This window comes from Dendrobates tinctorius, unplaced genomic scaffold, assembly GCF_039654945.1.
Source record: "Dendrobates tinctorius isolate UK_male_01 unplaced genomic scaffold, ASM3965494v1 ptg000139l, whole genome shotgun sequence".
In the NCBI taxonomy this organism is placed as follows: domain Eukaryota; kingdom Metazoa; phylum Chordata; class Amphibia; order Anura; family Dendrobatidae; genus Dendrobates; species Dendrobates tinctorius.
Genome location: NW_027361807.1, coordinates 2,172,262 through 2,188,172, shown reverse-complemented (window position 1 = coordinate 2,188,172; position 15,911 = coordinate 2,172,262). Strand labels below are relative to the sequence as shown.

Below are 15,911 nucleotides of genomic sequence, written 5' to 3'. Positions count from 1 at the left end.
TTCCTGATGCTCCGGCTTTAAAAGCAGTTTACCTACGCCTTAAAGGCCTTCTTGTGCCAGACGATGGCTCAACACCTCCTGCCTTAGCTGCTATTGTGCTTTTGGCGCTACCAGCAGATGCACCACCACCATCAGTACAAGCTGGCCCCCCACACCCACGTCCGTGGCCTCTTCCACCATACTTAATAATTTTTGTGAAAATGGACTCAAAACACAAGCAGATATATGGTACTGTATCAGAAGCGGACAGCTCCATACAGTCTAGGGATAATTGTAAATCTCCGTATATATTTCATGAGTCAGACACAGACGGTCACAGGCTCAGTGTGGATTAGACAATAATATAAAAATTTGCAAAAGGGTACAGTAACACTAGATACAAGGTATATATAGTATAGTTTAAACATACTGAGTATCCGTATACATTTCAGGAGGCAAACACTGACGCTCTCAGGCCCAGTATGGTTCCGACAACAATATAGAACATTGAGAAAGGGTACTATGGCGCCCCTGAGGGTACGGTCGCCACAGAGGTACTGCACTTCATCCAAAGGAGTGGTATCCCACCCTCAGGTAAGGAGGGATCCCCACTCAGGACTCCTAACCCTGCACTCAACACACACACTAGTTAGTCAGGGCATCTGGGTGTACCCGGCGGGAGGATGGCCTCATCCCAGATTGACTAGGAAAGGGTGTTGGGGGTTAGTGTGGAAGGTAGGTACAGTGGGAGGAGCGTAGGTAGTGGAGTGATTGTGGTCATCCAATGAGAGAGAGCAAGGTTACAGTTGGTGGGTGTAGCTAGTCTGAGGTAAATGGATCGTTCTAGAGAGTTGTCAGTCAGTGACAGGACAGAGTAAGAGCAGGATTGCTGTGAGAGGGCTGAGGGTCAGAGAAGAGAGAAACATCTTGTCCAAACTCCTAGACTGGAAGGAAGGGGTCCTTGGGGCATGGGAAGTGCAATAAGCCACCTGTGAAGCCAGTTTCTGGAGAAGGAAGGACCAGGCCTCGTTCGGGAAGGTGTCTCCTGAAGGTAGTGGATAAATACAGGGTTCAGCTAGAAAGACGGAGGCTGAGGTAACTTTAAGTGCCTCAGTCGCAGCCGCATTCAAAACTCAAAAAGGCAGTAGTTGGAATAAAGGACCCCGGGACCTGACCCAAGTCGCCCGGTGTGATCCGTGGCTGCCGGCTTGGGACACTGTTTGCGAAGGCGCACAGCAGGAAGGAAGGGAGAGATCAGTGCAGAGACACGGCCTAGAAAGGATACACAAAGAGGAGTCTTGAACAGGTGTTCCTGATCTACCTTGGAGTTTGCCGGACCCCTCCCTCGGAGGACACAGTACCAAGTGGGTCATCTTGTGCACAAAACTTTTGAGGAAAAACTCAGAAACTGCACCCAACTGTGTCCTTGTTGTCTTTTACAACTCACCAGCTACACACGCTACACTCACCATCACCGTCAACGGCTCACAAGCACCATCTCAACTGCCCTGGGATACAGCTGTGCCCGTGTAGAGCTTCATCATCTTGAATGCTTTAACATCATCCCAGAGGATATGCATTGCAGCGTCCGCTACCCTAGCCGAGTACCACGGGTGGCGTCACGATCCCCCTTTTCCAAATTAATTATGATACCATCTTCCCCCTCTTCTGAACTGTCATCTTCTTTATTGGACACCCAGGGCCACGTACTGGGTCCCAATCACCACCGTGACATACTTCACCCTTAAAAGAGCCTGAAAGGCCAGGTACTGAGTAACCCCCAGCCCTGCATGGCGTTTCATTTTAACACCAGATACCAGGGATATATAGTATAGTTTCAACATTCTAAATCTACGTTTATATTTTTGGAGGCAGACACAAACGCTGTCATGGCCAGCATGGATTCGACAGCAATCAAAAAAGGAGAAAAAGGGTACAGTTTCACCAGATACAAGGTATATATAGTATAGTTTAAACATTTGAAATCCCAGTATGCATTAGCCAAGAATATAAAAAGTAGAAAAAGGGTACTGTTTCACCAGATACAAGGCAGATATAGTATTGTTTAAACATTGCAAATCTCCCTATTTATTTCAGGAGGCAGACACAAACGCTCTCTTGGTCAGTATGGATTATACAATATAAAAAGCAGTAAAAGGGTAATGGATCAGAAGCGTACAGCTGTATACGGTGTAGGGGGCATTGCAAATCTCAGTATATATTTCCAGAGTCAGAAACAGACTGTCACTGGTTCAGTATGGAATAGACCACAATATAAAAAGCATTAAATGGGTAAGGTATCACAAGCGTAACAGCTGCATACAGTGTTGGGGCAATCTTAAACGTACAAATAAATTTCTGGAGGTACAGATAGACGTTCACAGGCTCAGTATGGATTGCACAAGAATATAAAAATGAGAAAAAGGGAAATGTATTCGAAACGTACACCATTATACAGTGTTGGGGTACTTTTAAATCTTCGTATATATTTCAGTCTCAGTAAGCTAGTCCAGACTCTCCGCTACAGGAAGCTAGATGGATAAAAGTACAGATGGAAAGTCGAGTGATTTCAGAAAAGTTTGAATTACTAATCACGGAAAAACCTCCCGGGAGAATTAGCAGAGGCAATGCTGACCCTCAATTACTTTTACTGTGGATACAGCTAAAACGGAAATTAGTGAAGAAAGGGTTGCTGTATTGCAGTAGCGTCGATCCCATCACCGTTACTCGTCTCCATCACATTGTGATCGCAGGGAGAGCTGTAGACATGGTCCTCACTGCCTATCATGATCTGTCTGGTCACTTTGGAGTGCAAAACACAGAAGCCACAGGCCGTAGGGGATTTTATTGGATTGCCATGAGAGGAGACATTGAAAAATGGTGGCACGAAGGTCACACGTCTATGACTATGAAAAATGTGAAAAGTGATCATAAAGCACCACTGCAGCTGATTGAGAGTTGACGTCCATTACAAATGGTAGCCATTGATCATTTGAAGGTAGAGGCCAGCAGGACAGGACATAGCTACATGTTGTGAGTTCATTTTTCCCTTCACCATTGAGGTCTGATGAACTCCCTCCTCTGGTGAAGGAAGGTGGTGAGGCTGATTACCAAACACCTGGGCAGCTAGATGATGACTGGGTGGCTGGAATTGAGGACTGGATATAAGGCTGCCGACGCCCTTCTTCCTGGCTGGTGATTTTCCTGCTGGATTCTTGGAGACCAGTCTGATTCCTGCATCTCAAAGGTAAGTTTTTTTGCTCTGCTTTGTAATCTTCAGTTTTGTTTTTGTTTTGCCTTGTTTTTTTTTAGTTCTGCCATCCCCGGCCGAGGGTGAGCTGAATTCCATTTTTGTCTCTGATCTGTTGATCTTTTGCTCTGTCTTCAGAATATACCTGAGTGCTGATATAGTCTTTTGAAGCCTAGCGACTTCAGGGCCTGTTTTTCCTATCAGTCGGTTGGCTCATTTTGATAGGGTTTTTGCGGATGGCAGACAGCAGCTTTCCTATCCTGTCCTATGTAGTTAGCTTGGGCCCCATCATTTGCTCAACCTATCTTTCTATCTGTGTTAGTGTTTTCATCTTGCTTCACCGTCATTATATGTTGGGGGCTGCCTATTGCTTTGGGGTCTGCTCTGGGGCAGATTAGTTTTTCCCCTTTCTGTCTTTAGGCTATATAGTTCTCCGGCTGTGATCGAGGGGTCTAGGGCACCGTAGGAACCCCCCACGGCTACTGCTAGTTGTTGTGGATAGGTCCAGGGGTCTGCAATCCGATAGCTGCCAACCTCTCTGGTTTTCCTGGACTTAGCTGGTATTTTGTTTTTTCCTCCTTCGGTGACTCATCATAACAGAATCACCAGCCATACCGCAGATCCTAGGGTACTCAATAGCAGGAGAGAATTGTAAAAAAAAAAAAAAAAAAGGGAAAAGAAAAAAGTGTCAGAATTTTTTTTTTTTCTTTTGTGTGCATATTTTTTCCTCTATATCTCTGAGGCCGTAGGGGGAATTTTTCTCTCAATGGAGATGAAGCAATTGTCTGATCGTGTGGCGCAGCTCGCTGCTGAAGTGCGGGGAATTTCCGCCTATCTTGCTCATTCACATACTGCTGAACCAAAGATTCCCACTCCTGATGTGTTTTTTGGGGATCTGTCTAAATTCTTGAATTTCAAGAATAATTGTAAATTATTTTTTGCCTTGAAGCCTAACTTGTCGGGGAACTCCGCGCAGCAGGTTAAAATTGTCATCTCTTTGCTGCACGGCGATCCCCAGGATTGGGCGTTTTCTTTGAAACCTGATGATCCTATTCTGAATAATGTGAACGCATTTTTTCAAGCCTTGGGGTTGTTGTATGATGAACCTAATGCTATTGATCAGGCTGAAAAGACCCTGTTGGCATTAAGTCAGGGTTGGGATTCGGCAGAGTTGTACTGTCAAAAATTCTGAAAGTGGGCGGTCCTTACTACCTGGAATGATGGTGCCTTGGCAGCCCTCTTTCGGAAGGGTTTGTCAGAAACTGTAAAAGATACTATGGTGGGATTTCCTGTTCCCTCTGGTCTTGACGATTCTATGTCATTAGCCATTCAGGTGGATCGGCGTTTACGTGAACGCAAAACTACACGAGAGATGTTGCCACCTGTTGAACAAATGTCTGAACCTATGCAATGTGATAGAGTTTTGTCTAGGGCGTAACGTCAGGAGTTCAGAAGGCGCAATAAGCTGTGTTTTTTTTGTGGAGATGCCTCGCATATTATTTCTGTCTGCCCTAAACGAGAGAAACGTTGTGCACACACGTTTTCTGTGGGTGGTGTTCAACCTAAGTTTCTTCTTGCAATTACTCTGATCTGCTCCCTGTCCACATTTTCCGCCAAGGCTTTTGTGGATTCAGGAGCAGCTCTGATCCTGATGGACTTGGATTTTGCTACACGTTATGGATTTCCTATGACACCTCTGCGGACGCCTATCCCTTTGAGGGGTATTGATGCTACTCCTTTGGCGAAGAATAAACCTCAGTTTTGGACCCAGGTGGTAATGCGGGTCGCCCCAGACCATCAAGAAAATTGCAGATTTTTGGTGTTGCATAATTTGCATGATACCATTGTTCTGAGTGCTGATATAGTCTTTTGAAGCCTAGCGACTTCAGGGCCTGTTTTTCCTATCAGTCGGTTGGCTCATTTTGATAGGGTTTTTGCGGATGGCAGACAGCAGCTTTCCTATCCTGTCCTATGTAGTTAGCTTGGGCCCCATCATTTGCTCAACCTATCTTTCTATCTGTGTTAGTGTTTTCATCTTGCTTCACCGTCATTATATGTTGGGGGCTGCCTATTGCTTTGGGGTCTGCTCTGGGGCAGTTTAGTTTTTCCCCTTTCTGTCTTTAGGCTATATAGTTCTCCGGCTGTGATCGAGGGGTCTAGGGCACCGTAGGAACCCCCCACAGCTACTGCTAGTTGTTGTGGATAGGTCCAGGGGTCTGCAATCCAATAGCTGCCAACCTCTCTGGTTTTCCTGGACTTAGCTGGTATTTTGTTTTTTCCTCCTTCGGTGACTCATCATAACAGCTACATCTTAACCATCATCGATCAGTACACCAAATTTGTAGTGACCATCCCTGTGAAGGATTTAACTGGCCAGACTACACAGCGGTGGAGCAGGGAGAGGTAAATATTGTAAGTGCTGTGTCCCTGAGCAAGCAGGGTGGTCCCAGTCGTGGGCGCCGGTACTGTCACAGGGCCCCTCATAGTACAGCAGTGTGTCTGACGGCGAGTGGTCCCCCCACCGTCAGAGACACTTTATTGTACTATGAGAGGCCCTGTACCAGTGCCGTCGCCCAAGGGTGGGCACACACACCTGTTCAGGGCAACAGCACTTGCCCATGTGCTCCAGGTGGTGACCCCGGTCCTGGGGGGAGGCAGCACAGTTAGGGAGATTTAAAAAATTGCATATGTTTATATGTAGGCTGGACTTTCAGCAGCTGCAAATGGAGGAATTGGAATTGGAGAAGTCCGAGGAATAGGAGGACAAAAGCGAGCCTTTTTTCTACCAACCTATGTGCTGTCAGGGGAAGGTGGGACAAAATCCTTGGAAACCCATGCATGGTTCATTTTAATGAAGGGCCGGTCTCTCAGAGGGGATTGTCACAGCAGTGGTGACCCGGTCCGTGGCCCTGGGCGCCCATGTAAAAGGGGTTGAGTTGGGAAGAAAGTTTATAAGTGATTCGTGACGCCACCTGTGGTGTTCGGCAAGGGAGGTGTTAAGCCGACGCTGCAGACAGATCCTCTGGGACAGATGGTGCAGTGCAGCAATGATGTAGCCCTCCACAGGTAGGGCTGTTGGTCCCAGGGCAGTGTAGCAGAATGTTTAGGAAGAGGGTGCAGTGTTTGGGACAGAGATGTAGCAGTGCTGAGGATGTTGCAGGAAGGAGGCAAGGACACAACAGGGTGCAGTTTCTTTACCTTTACTTGGCAAACGCAGTCCAGGGTCCTGGTTACAGATGGCACAGGAGCAGGCTAGCCTGGAAGCAACTCAGGGATCTCTCTATCAGATGGGTTGTGTAGTCTCCTTCCTAGCGCTGGCTTGAGGTACATGCAGTAGTTTGTTACACTGAAGTTCCTCCTTCTTATTGTCTCTTAGAACTACCTTGTATGGCAGACAGTTGTAGCCCTCTATCTCTCTTGGCTCACCCGTCGCTGTTGTGCCTCCGAGTCTTAGTTGGGAATAGAGCATTTACAGCTTCCTATTCCTCTGGTTTCTGTTGCAGGACCTTCAGTATCCATACAACCATGGAGACCAGGCTCCAGATCACGCGCTATCACTGGGAGGGAGCTCTCTTTCCTCAGCTCAACCTCCAGCTTCTCTCCACACGTCTACACTCGTTGCCCTCCTCACACTAACTACCCATTTCCCTTCCTGGCCCTCAGAGAGCACTCCTCCCCCAATCCTGTTTCAGAGCTCCCTCTGCTGGCCTGGAGTGGGAACTGTGTTGCATGACATGGTTAACTGTTAGAAAGACCCTTCATTGCCTCCAAGCCTGACATCACCCTCCCTGGAGAAAGGCAATACCACTGTGGCGACCATACTCCTGGGGGCGCCACATCAGCTAGACATAATGCTTCTATTTTAACCACTGACATTTAAATGGCTCATTTCTGGGGGTGACCTGTTTATTCCAATTGCGAGGCGACAGTTAGGGGTCTATTTAAGGGCACCACCTCTGCTATCTTAGTACTCCTATGAAGCTAAGCCATAAGCTGTGCTTCTTAGATAGTCATTTTCAGCCATTTTTTTAATTACAAAGTTTTCAATTTTAGAAAACCAGAAAAATATATTTTTTTAAAGTGTAAGTTTGGTATCAAATTAGTCAGACTAACCTACAGAATCATGTTTCCAGGTCATTATTACTGCACATGGAATGCCATAAAAAACAAAACAATACCACAATTCATTTTTTCACCAATTCAAAACACTTTATTTGTTTCCGCATTTATCACTGATATGTCTATGAATGATTAGGATCCTGAACAGAGGACATCAAAATTCTCTGATAGGGTAAATCTGATAAAAACATATAAGCACAATAGGCTGTTTTGATATTATAGTACTCTGTCCATTTAAAGTATATAAATGTGTTCTTTTTTGTCACACATTAGTTTGGTGATAAATTTCTATATTGTGGACCACACTAATGCTATTTTTTGTGCTTTATTTTAGAATATACTCAGAAGGGAGTTTGAAATATTATGGAAGAGAACTGGTCCAAACATGGGCAGCCCTAAAGAGCCTCAGCGATTGAAACTCTCAACACCAGATGGTGCAAGTGATAACCTTTCCCTTCGTTCTCCTATTTCTTCAAGAATATGGCAAGCTGAAGACCCTACATGCAATTCGGGGTTTGATGGAGAGGATCTATGTATGAGAAACTTCTGTGTCAGTGTACACGGAGACCATGATCTTGTGGAAGGAAGTTTCAGTTTTGACACAGAGGCAGATGATATCTTAGAAGTACATAGGGACTTTTCTGTGGATGCTGATGGTGCATATTCTTTTCATGAAGTCAGGGAAGATCAATGTTCATCAACGCAAGGAGATTGGAACTGTAAATATGATGACCCTCAAACTGAGACACTCGCTAAGAAATCACATGAAGAGGACACAAACATTGTCTCAGTGTCAGATGGAACAGACCTAAGTAATGCAGAGAACAAGATGGACAGTAAGGATCGAGTATTAGATGCCACAAGAATTCCTGTGGTGAGTCTGTCTTTAGGAATGAACACTGACACAGTTTCTAGAGTTCATGACGTACAAGGAGAAACATCAGACAGAGAGAAAGAAAATGTTAATGGAAAAGCAGAATCAATACAGCTTGCTAGTAGTCTTGGTGATCGAGCAAGTAAAGAAATACTGGCAGAGGCAATGGTAGAATGTAAGAAGGTTACCAACGGAGAAATGGGTACAATGATATACGCAGCTAACTTATTGCCTTCAAGTTCAGGCAGTGATGTGGAAGAAAAACAGTTTAGATCTATTGCAATAAGCCCTATTGTTCCACCAGATGGAAGTTCATCTTTTGCTTTTCAGACTGGTATAACACCATTCACTAAAACTCCTTGTGAAACAGTCAGTGTTGATAAGAATGATGATCTACCAAAAAACTATATGTGTGAACTCACTGCTGCTGCAGCTGGAGGTGATCCTGAAGGAAAAGTACAGTATAGGTCTGTGGCTGTGAGTCCCATTATACCTCCAGGAGAAACATCATTATTTTCATTTCAAAAGGATCAGTCTCAGGAAGATAGAAAAAGCTGTTGTTCAAATCGAATTACCGACACTAGAAGACAAGAGAAAGTCAATGATGGGACTGAAAGCAAAGTGGAGTATAAATCTGTAGCAGTGAGTCCAATTATTCCACCGGATGGATCTTCTTCATTTACTTTTCATGCTTTAAGAACTGCTTCTAGCAACACAGCAGGTGTACAAGAAGCAAAGAATAATGAATTACTCCCCAAAACATATTCCTGTGAAGTGACACCACCTAATCATGATGTAGGCACTCAAGCAGATACCAGACCAGAGTGTGTTTCAGTTGCAGTAAGTCCAATTGTACCCCCAGATGGATCATCTTCATTTAATTTCCAGCCAGATCTACTGAATAGAATTGGAGGAGAGAAAGTGTCAGATAATGACAGCACACAGAGTGGCACAAGAGTGCAGTATGTATCTGTGGCAGTCAGTCCGATTGTGCTTCCAGGTGGGTCATCTTTTACATTCATGGCAGAAAATAATGCTACCGATCGAAGCAAAGATATCAATATTAAAGCTACAGATAACCTTCCAAAAACATACTCCTTTGAGCTCACTCCACCTGATGATGAGCCTGGTCCTAGTACCCGAGTAGAATATAGGTCAGTGGCAGTTAGTCCTATAATACCCCCTGATGAAGTTTCTTTTTCTTTTCAATCTGATAAAAAGAAGGACCCAAGCTTTGTTGATACATTGTCTAAGACATGTTCAATTGAACTCACCCCTCCTGATGAGGATGTTGGGACAACAGCTGATAAGAAAGTGGAATATGTGTCAGTGGCAGTGAGCCCCATTATTATTTCACAGGGATCTTCATCTTTTCCCTTCCAAGGGGAGCAAACTGCTTTGCACCATGATCAGACACGAAAGCTGGATTTTTACAGCATAAGTGCCCTTCCAAACACATTACAAGAACCAACACCCCTTTATCATGATGTAGGAATCCAAGTGGATTCTACAGTACAGTGTGCTTCAATAGCTGTTAGTCCAATGGTACCACTCCATGGATCATGTTCTTTTATGTTCAACACAGAAGATGCCAATCAAGCCTGCACAACCTGTTCACACATGAGTGAAAAGCCTGAGATGAAGGATGTAGAGATGCAAGTGTCCTTTCCAGTAGAAACAAGATCTATTGCAACTGACCCAATGACACCCAAAGGAAAGTCGCCACAGGCTTCCTATCCTGAGGTCAAAGTAAAAGAAGCCAAAGCAGATCACCCAGAACCTGTAAGAGAGGTCAGCTGGGATGAGAAAGGTATGACATGGGAAGTGTATGGAGCATCAATGGAAGTTGAAGTTTTGGGGATGGCCATACAGAAGCACCTGGAAAAGCAGATTGAGGAGCATGGGAGACAAAAGGTGATGACTCCTCAAAATACAGCTAGAGGTAGTTCTATCCGAGGTCCTGTTGAAAAGAATGAAAGCAAAAAAAGACAACCTAGTGCTTTCCGCACCTTTTTTCGAAGAAGATCCCGTTGCTGTTCGCGTGCTGGACAAACTGCAGAATGAACCTAGAAGAAATAAGCCATTTAAATCAACCCTTGAAAGAAACATACAAGTAATGATTTATTCTGAAAGTGAAACAAAATTACTGGTTGAAAATGAGTATAGACAGAATTAAATAAGGATTCTTTGCGTGAAAGTTCTTGTCTTAAGAGCTCAGTGGTTGGATTTAAGTTAATTTTTATTTTATTGAAAAGGTAAATGTGCTGTTCTAATGTCAAAATCTCTTTTTTATGGTAAGACATGACAAGGGCAATGTAAAGTGTTAAGCTGTGTAACATTGCATTTTTCTGCTCTAATACCTTCAGCACAGTCCTATGCCTACCGGCAGAACATTTGGCAGTGTGCTTGAGCAGGAAGTTGTAGAGGTGGCAGTGTGCTACACATGGTGCCAGAGTGCAGTAATGATTATGGGGTAATTGCTACAATACCTGCTTGTATGGGCTGACTCTGGATGATTGGAGGATTTTTGTTTTCTTTTAGAAAAGGCCTCAGTGATAGGACCGGGTCAGAAATATTGTTCTAAAATGTAAAAGGCAGCTCTAGCATATTGTCCAGGTGGTTTATATGTAAAGAGATACTTTGTTATTGTGAGCAGGAAAAAGTCTCAGGCATTGATAAGCCTTCTCATTCATTTATAGGAAAGAAAAAGTCATTGATGCCCAAAGTAACCAACAGTTATTCTTCTAGAGTAATTTATAATGGTTCTATAAACTAAATACTGTTAGTATTCCCCATAAAATATATTCTGGATTTTCTTTGCTTAGAACTCATCCGTTATTCCAACAAGAAGTTCATGAATAAATCGACAACTGGCTGTTACCATTCTCATTGGTGGTGCCCTAATAAAATATGACACTTCCAGCACTGACTGGACAGTTTCAGCCTTTGAAGGAACACACCCCCCAACTGGTAATTTCCAAATTAAATGTATTCATAAATTTCCAGAAGGAATAGTCAAGGAAAATCACAATGTACAATTCTAAGAAATGATTGTCCAAAATTGTTACTTCATGCAGAATACAATTATTTACTAAAACAGACATAACAGAATTAATAATAGCTATTCTTTAAAAGGATTGCACTCACCAAACATTTATATGTGCATGTTGCTCTTTCAAAACAAGTTACTCTATACCTTTACATATCCAGTCCATTCCTCCATTACTGAGAAATCAGTGTTTGAACTGATATGCAGATGGGGCTGTAGATCTGAAGACTCTATCACTCCAGCTCTATTTCCAAACCTATCCCGCTTCTCCTGCTTGACTGGCAGCCTCAATGCTGTGTGACTTCAGGCAAAGGAGGAGGCAACGCTGGGCAGGAAATAGAGTTGGAGTGACAGAGGCTTTAGATCTTCAGTCTCATATGCATATTTGTTGAAAAACTGATTTTGACAGTAACGGAGGAATGGACTGATCATATAAATGTATTGTTTCACTTCTTTTTGAAAGAGCAACATGCACATAAATAGTTTGGGTCTGGAAATCCTGCTAACGGATTCCCTTTAAGCAATGAAAGAGGAGCTCTGATTAGTTGCTAAGTACAAGGCCAGTTTTATTTTTTGAAAATAACTAGTAATTACACTTCTTACGTTACACACATAGATCAGGCACAATCGGATTACTATGCAGTATTCTAAAAGCTATTAACATATTACACCATAAAAAGGCTCATCTGGCAAAAACATATTATCTCCTAACCACAGGATAGGTAGTAACCGATTAACTGGTGGAGGCCCTACCATTAGAACTGCACTAATTGGCAGAAGAGGCAACTTTATCCTTGTTATAATGGAGTGGCAGTGTACAGTGGCATGTAAAAGATTGGGCACCCCTGGCCAAAATTACTGTTATTGTGAACAGTTATGCAAGTTAAAGATGAAATGAACTCTGTATGGCCTAAAGTTAAAGATGACACATTTCCTTTATATTTTAGGCAAGAAAATATATAGTTGCAAAAAATTGTTTGCCCCATTCCTGATATTCTATTCTTTGCACGTTTGTCACACTTAAATGTTTCAGATTACCGAACACGTCTAAATACTAGACAATATTGAACAAGTCATGACCCTAACAGGCTAATTAAGGTCTGAAACTTTAGTCAAAGTTATCCAAGCACACAAATCTCCAAGGGTGCCCAAATTTCTGTCTTTACACATTTTTCATTTTATAGTTATTAAAATGCAATATATATATATATATTTATTTATCTCAATTTTCTATTTTTTGCAGTTTGCCACACTTAAATGTTTCAGATTTCCAAACAAGTTTAAATATTAGACAAAGATAACACAAGTAAACAGAAAATGCAGTTTTTAAATGAAGGTCTTTATTATTAAGGAAAAAAGAAATCCAAACCTACAGGGCTCTGTGTAAAAAAGTGATTGCCCCTTTAACGTAATAAATGGTTGGGCCACCCTTAGTAGCAACAACTGGAATCAAGCATTTGAGAAAACTGACAATGAGTCTTTTACAATGCTCTGGAGGAATTTTGGCCCATTCCTCTTTGCAGAATTGTTGTAATTCAGCCACAGAAGGTTTCCGAGCATGAACCGCCTTTTTAATGTCATGCCACAGCATCTCAATCAGATTAAGTTCAGGACCTTGCTGGTGTGTTTTGGATCATTGTCCTGCTGCATAATGCAAGTGCGCTTCAGCTTAAGGTGAAGAACAGATGGCTGGACATTCTCATTCAGGATTTTTTTGGGTAAACAACAGAATTCATGGTTTGTTTTACCACAGTAAGTCTTCCAGGTCCAGAAGCAGCAAAACAGACCCAGACAATCACACTACCACCACCATACTTTATTGTTGGCATGATATTCCTTTTATGAAAAGCTGTGTTACTTCTAAGCCAGATGTAATGGGACATACACCTTCCAAAAAGTTCAACTTTTGTCTCATCTGTCCACAGAGTATTCTCCCATAAGTCTTGAGGATCATCAGGATGTTTTCTGGCAAAATTGAGAAGAGCCTTTATTATCTTATTGCTCAACAGTGGTTTTCATCTTGGAACTCTGCCATGCAGGCTTTCTTATGGTGGACTCATAGGCACTGACCTTAACCGAAGCAAGTGAGGCTTCCAGTTCTTCGGATGTTGTTGTCGGGTCATTTATGACCTCTTAAATGAGTTGTCACCACGCTTTGGGGTAATTTTGGTCTGCCGGCCACTCCTGGGAAGGTGCAAAACTGTTCTATGTTTTTGGCATGTGTGAATAATGGCTCTTACTGTGGTTTGCTGGAGTCCCAAAGCTTAAGAAGTGGCTTTAGAAGCTTTTCCAGACTGATAGAGCTCAAATACTTTGTTTCTCATTTGTTCCAGAATTTCTTTGGATCTCGGCATAATGGGTTGCTTTTGAGGCTCTTCTGTCTACTTTACTTTGACAGGCAGGTCCTATTTAAGTGATTTTTTATTGAGAACAGGTGTGGCAGTAATCAGGCCTGTGTCTGGTTTGGGAAATTTGAGCTCAGCTTCCCAAAGATGTGATGTGATGAACCACAGTTAATTTTGTTTTAGGGGGCAATCACTTTTTTACACAGGGCCCTGTAGATTTGGATTTCTTTTTCCCTTAATAATAAAGACCTTAATTTAAAAACTGCATTTTGTGTTTACTTGTCTTATATTTGTCTAATATTTAAATTAAGTGTTGCAAACATGCAAAAAATAGGAAATCGAGAAGGGGTAAAAACTTTTTCACACAACTGTGTATATATATGTATATATATATATATATATATATATGTATAGAGATAGATAGATGTTTTTTTGCATTTTAATAATTACAAAATGGAAAATGTATCATTGGAAAAGTTTGGGCACCCTTGGAAATTTGTGTGCTCAGATAACTTTGACCAAGGTTACAGACCTTAATTAGCCTGGGTTTGTCACGTGTACCCATCCTGTGTGACATGACCCACAGGTCGGTAACTGAAACAACAAGACAAAAGGGGAACACCGGGGAAACAGTTACAACGGTGGGCCCTGCAATAGGGAATGGGGATGTGTAGACCTCCTGCATTCCCCTGAGGCAGTGTCCCTGAACACTCCTAGCGTTCCCTATACAGGCTCTTCACCTGTCGCCGACCAGGATACCTGAATCCCTCACTATCCCTGCACCTATCTCTAACTAGGGAGCTGGATAGTGCGGACACTGGTGCCACCACTGCACTAATACACACGAAGAAAAATACACCAAAAGGGGAAAACAACAAAAGACTTATCTTACTCTGCTGCAGTCACCGGGCAGCAGAGTTCATCACCGGATTAGCTTTCAGCAGTGGCTCGACACCCAAGAGCCAGCTGCTATCTTCACCATCTTTCTCTGCTGCAAACACCAGGCACCAGAGTTCAGCACCTGCTTTGCACAGTGGCTCAACACCTCAGAGCCAGCTGCTAACTTCACCGTGGTTGGAATCCACCAAGGACCTGCTATTACAAACCCCAGCTGATACACCAGGTGACCTTATGTAGCAAAGGAGGAATGGTCACCATCAGCAGAAAAACCAAAGACATGTAATAACCTCAGTGACCACCGGGGGCAAAAACACATATTAAGGCCCCAAAGGCCCGAAAGGAAAAAAAAGGTTTAAATGAGGGAATCCAGAATCTGACACAAATCCAAGAATTGGACTTTAACAGGGTTATGACTTGCTCACTCTCATTGTTAGGAAAGGCTAGGTGATGCAAATTTCCCAGCTTTATAAAAACCCAGCCTCCTTTAACCAAGTGCCAAAACCAGCAGCCACGGATTCCTCTAAGCAGTTGGCTAGCACTCTGAAAATGAAAATGGTAGAGGCCCACAAAGAAGGAATAGGTTGCAAGAAGATAGCAAAACGTTTTCAAGTTGCCCTTTCCTCAGTTTGAAATGTAATAAGGAAATGGCAGTTAACAGGAGCAATGGAGATCAAGATAAGGTCTGGAAGACCAAGCAAATATTTCAGTGAGAGCTGCTCATAGGATTGCTAGGGAGGCAAGTGAGAACCCCCACTGCAAAAGACCTTAAGAAAGATTTAGCAGACTCTGGAGTTGTGGTAAATTGTTCTACTGTTCAGAGACACCTGCACAAATATGGCTTTCATGTAAGAGTCATCAGAAGAAAACCTCTCCTGTGTCCTCACAATAAAAATCAGCATTAGAAGTGTGCAAAAGAACATCTAAATAAACCTGATGCATTTTGGAAACAAGTCATATGGATTGATGAGGTTAAAATAGAACTCTCTGGCCACAATGTATGTATGTATGTATGGGGAGAAAAGGGCACCAAATTTCAGGGAATAAACATCTTGCCAACCATTAAGCATCGGGTTGGATCAATTATGCTTTGGGGTTGAGTTGCAGCCAATGGCACGGGGAACACAGCTGGAGGGAAGAATGGATTCAATGAAATGTCAACAAATTCTTGATGCAAACATACCACCATCTGTAAAAAAAATCTGAAGTTAAAAAGAGGATGGCTTCTACAAATGGATAATGATGATCCTAAACACAGGTCAAACTCCACAATAGACTACCTCAAAAGGCACAAGCTGAAGGTTTTATAGTGGATTTCACAGTCCCCTCATCTGAACATCTTTGAAAATCTGTGTCTAGACCTCAAAATAGCAGTGCATGCAAGACGACCTAGAAATC

The 15,911-nt window shown here is 42.9% G+C and overlaps 1 protein-coding gene across 1 annotated transcript in view; it reads left to right on the top strand.

Moving 5' to 3' along the window:
* Positions 1 to 12,138, top strand: part of GPRIN1 (G protein regulated inducer of neurite outgrowth 1) — a 165,743-nt gene extending 153,605 nt beyond the window's left edge. Inside the window, exon 2 of the mRNA XM_073545076.1 lies at positions 7,683 to 12,138. Coding sequence (XP_073401177.1) covers positions 7,734 to 10,286 — 2,553 coding nt within the window. The 5' untranslated portion in view covers positions 7,683 to 7,733 and the 3' untranslated portion in view covers positions 10,287 to 12,138. The remainder of the gene's footprint in view (positions 1 to 7,682) is intronic.
* Positions 12,139 to 15,911: the final 3,773 nt, after the last annotated feature.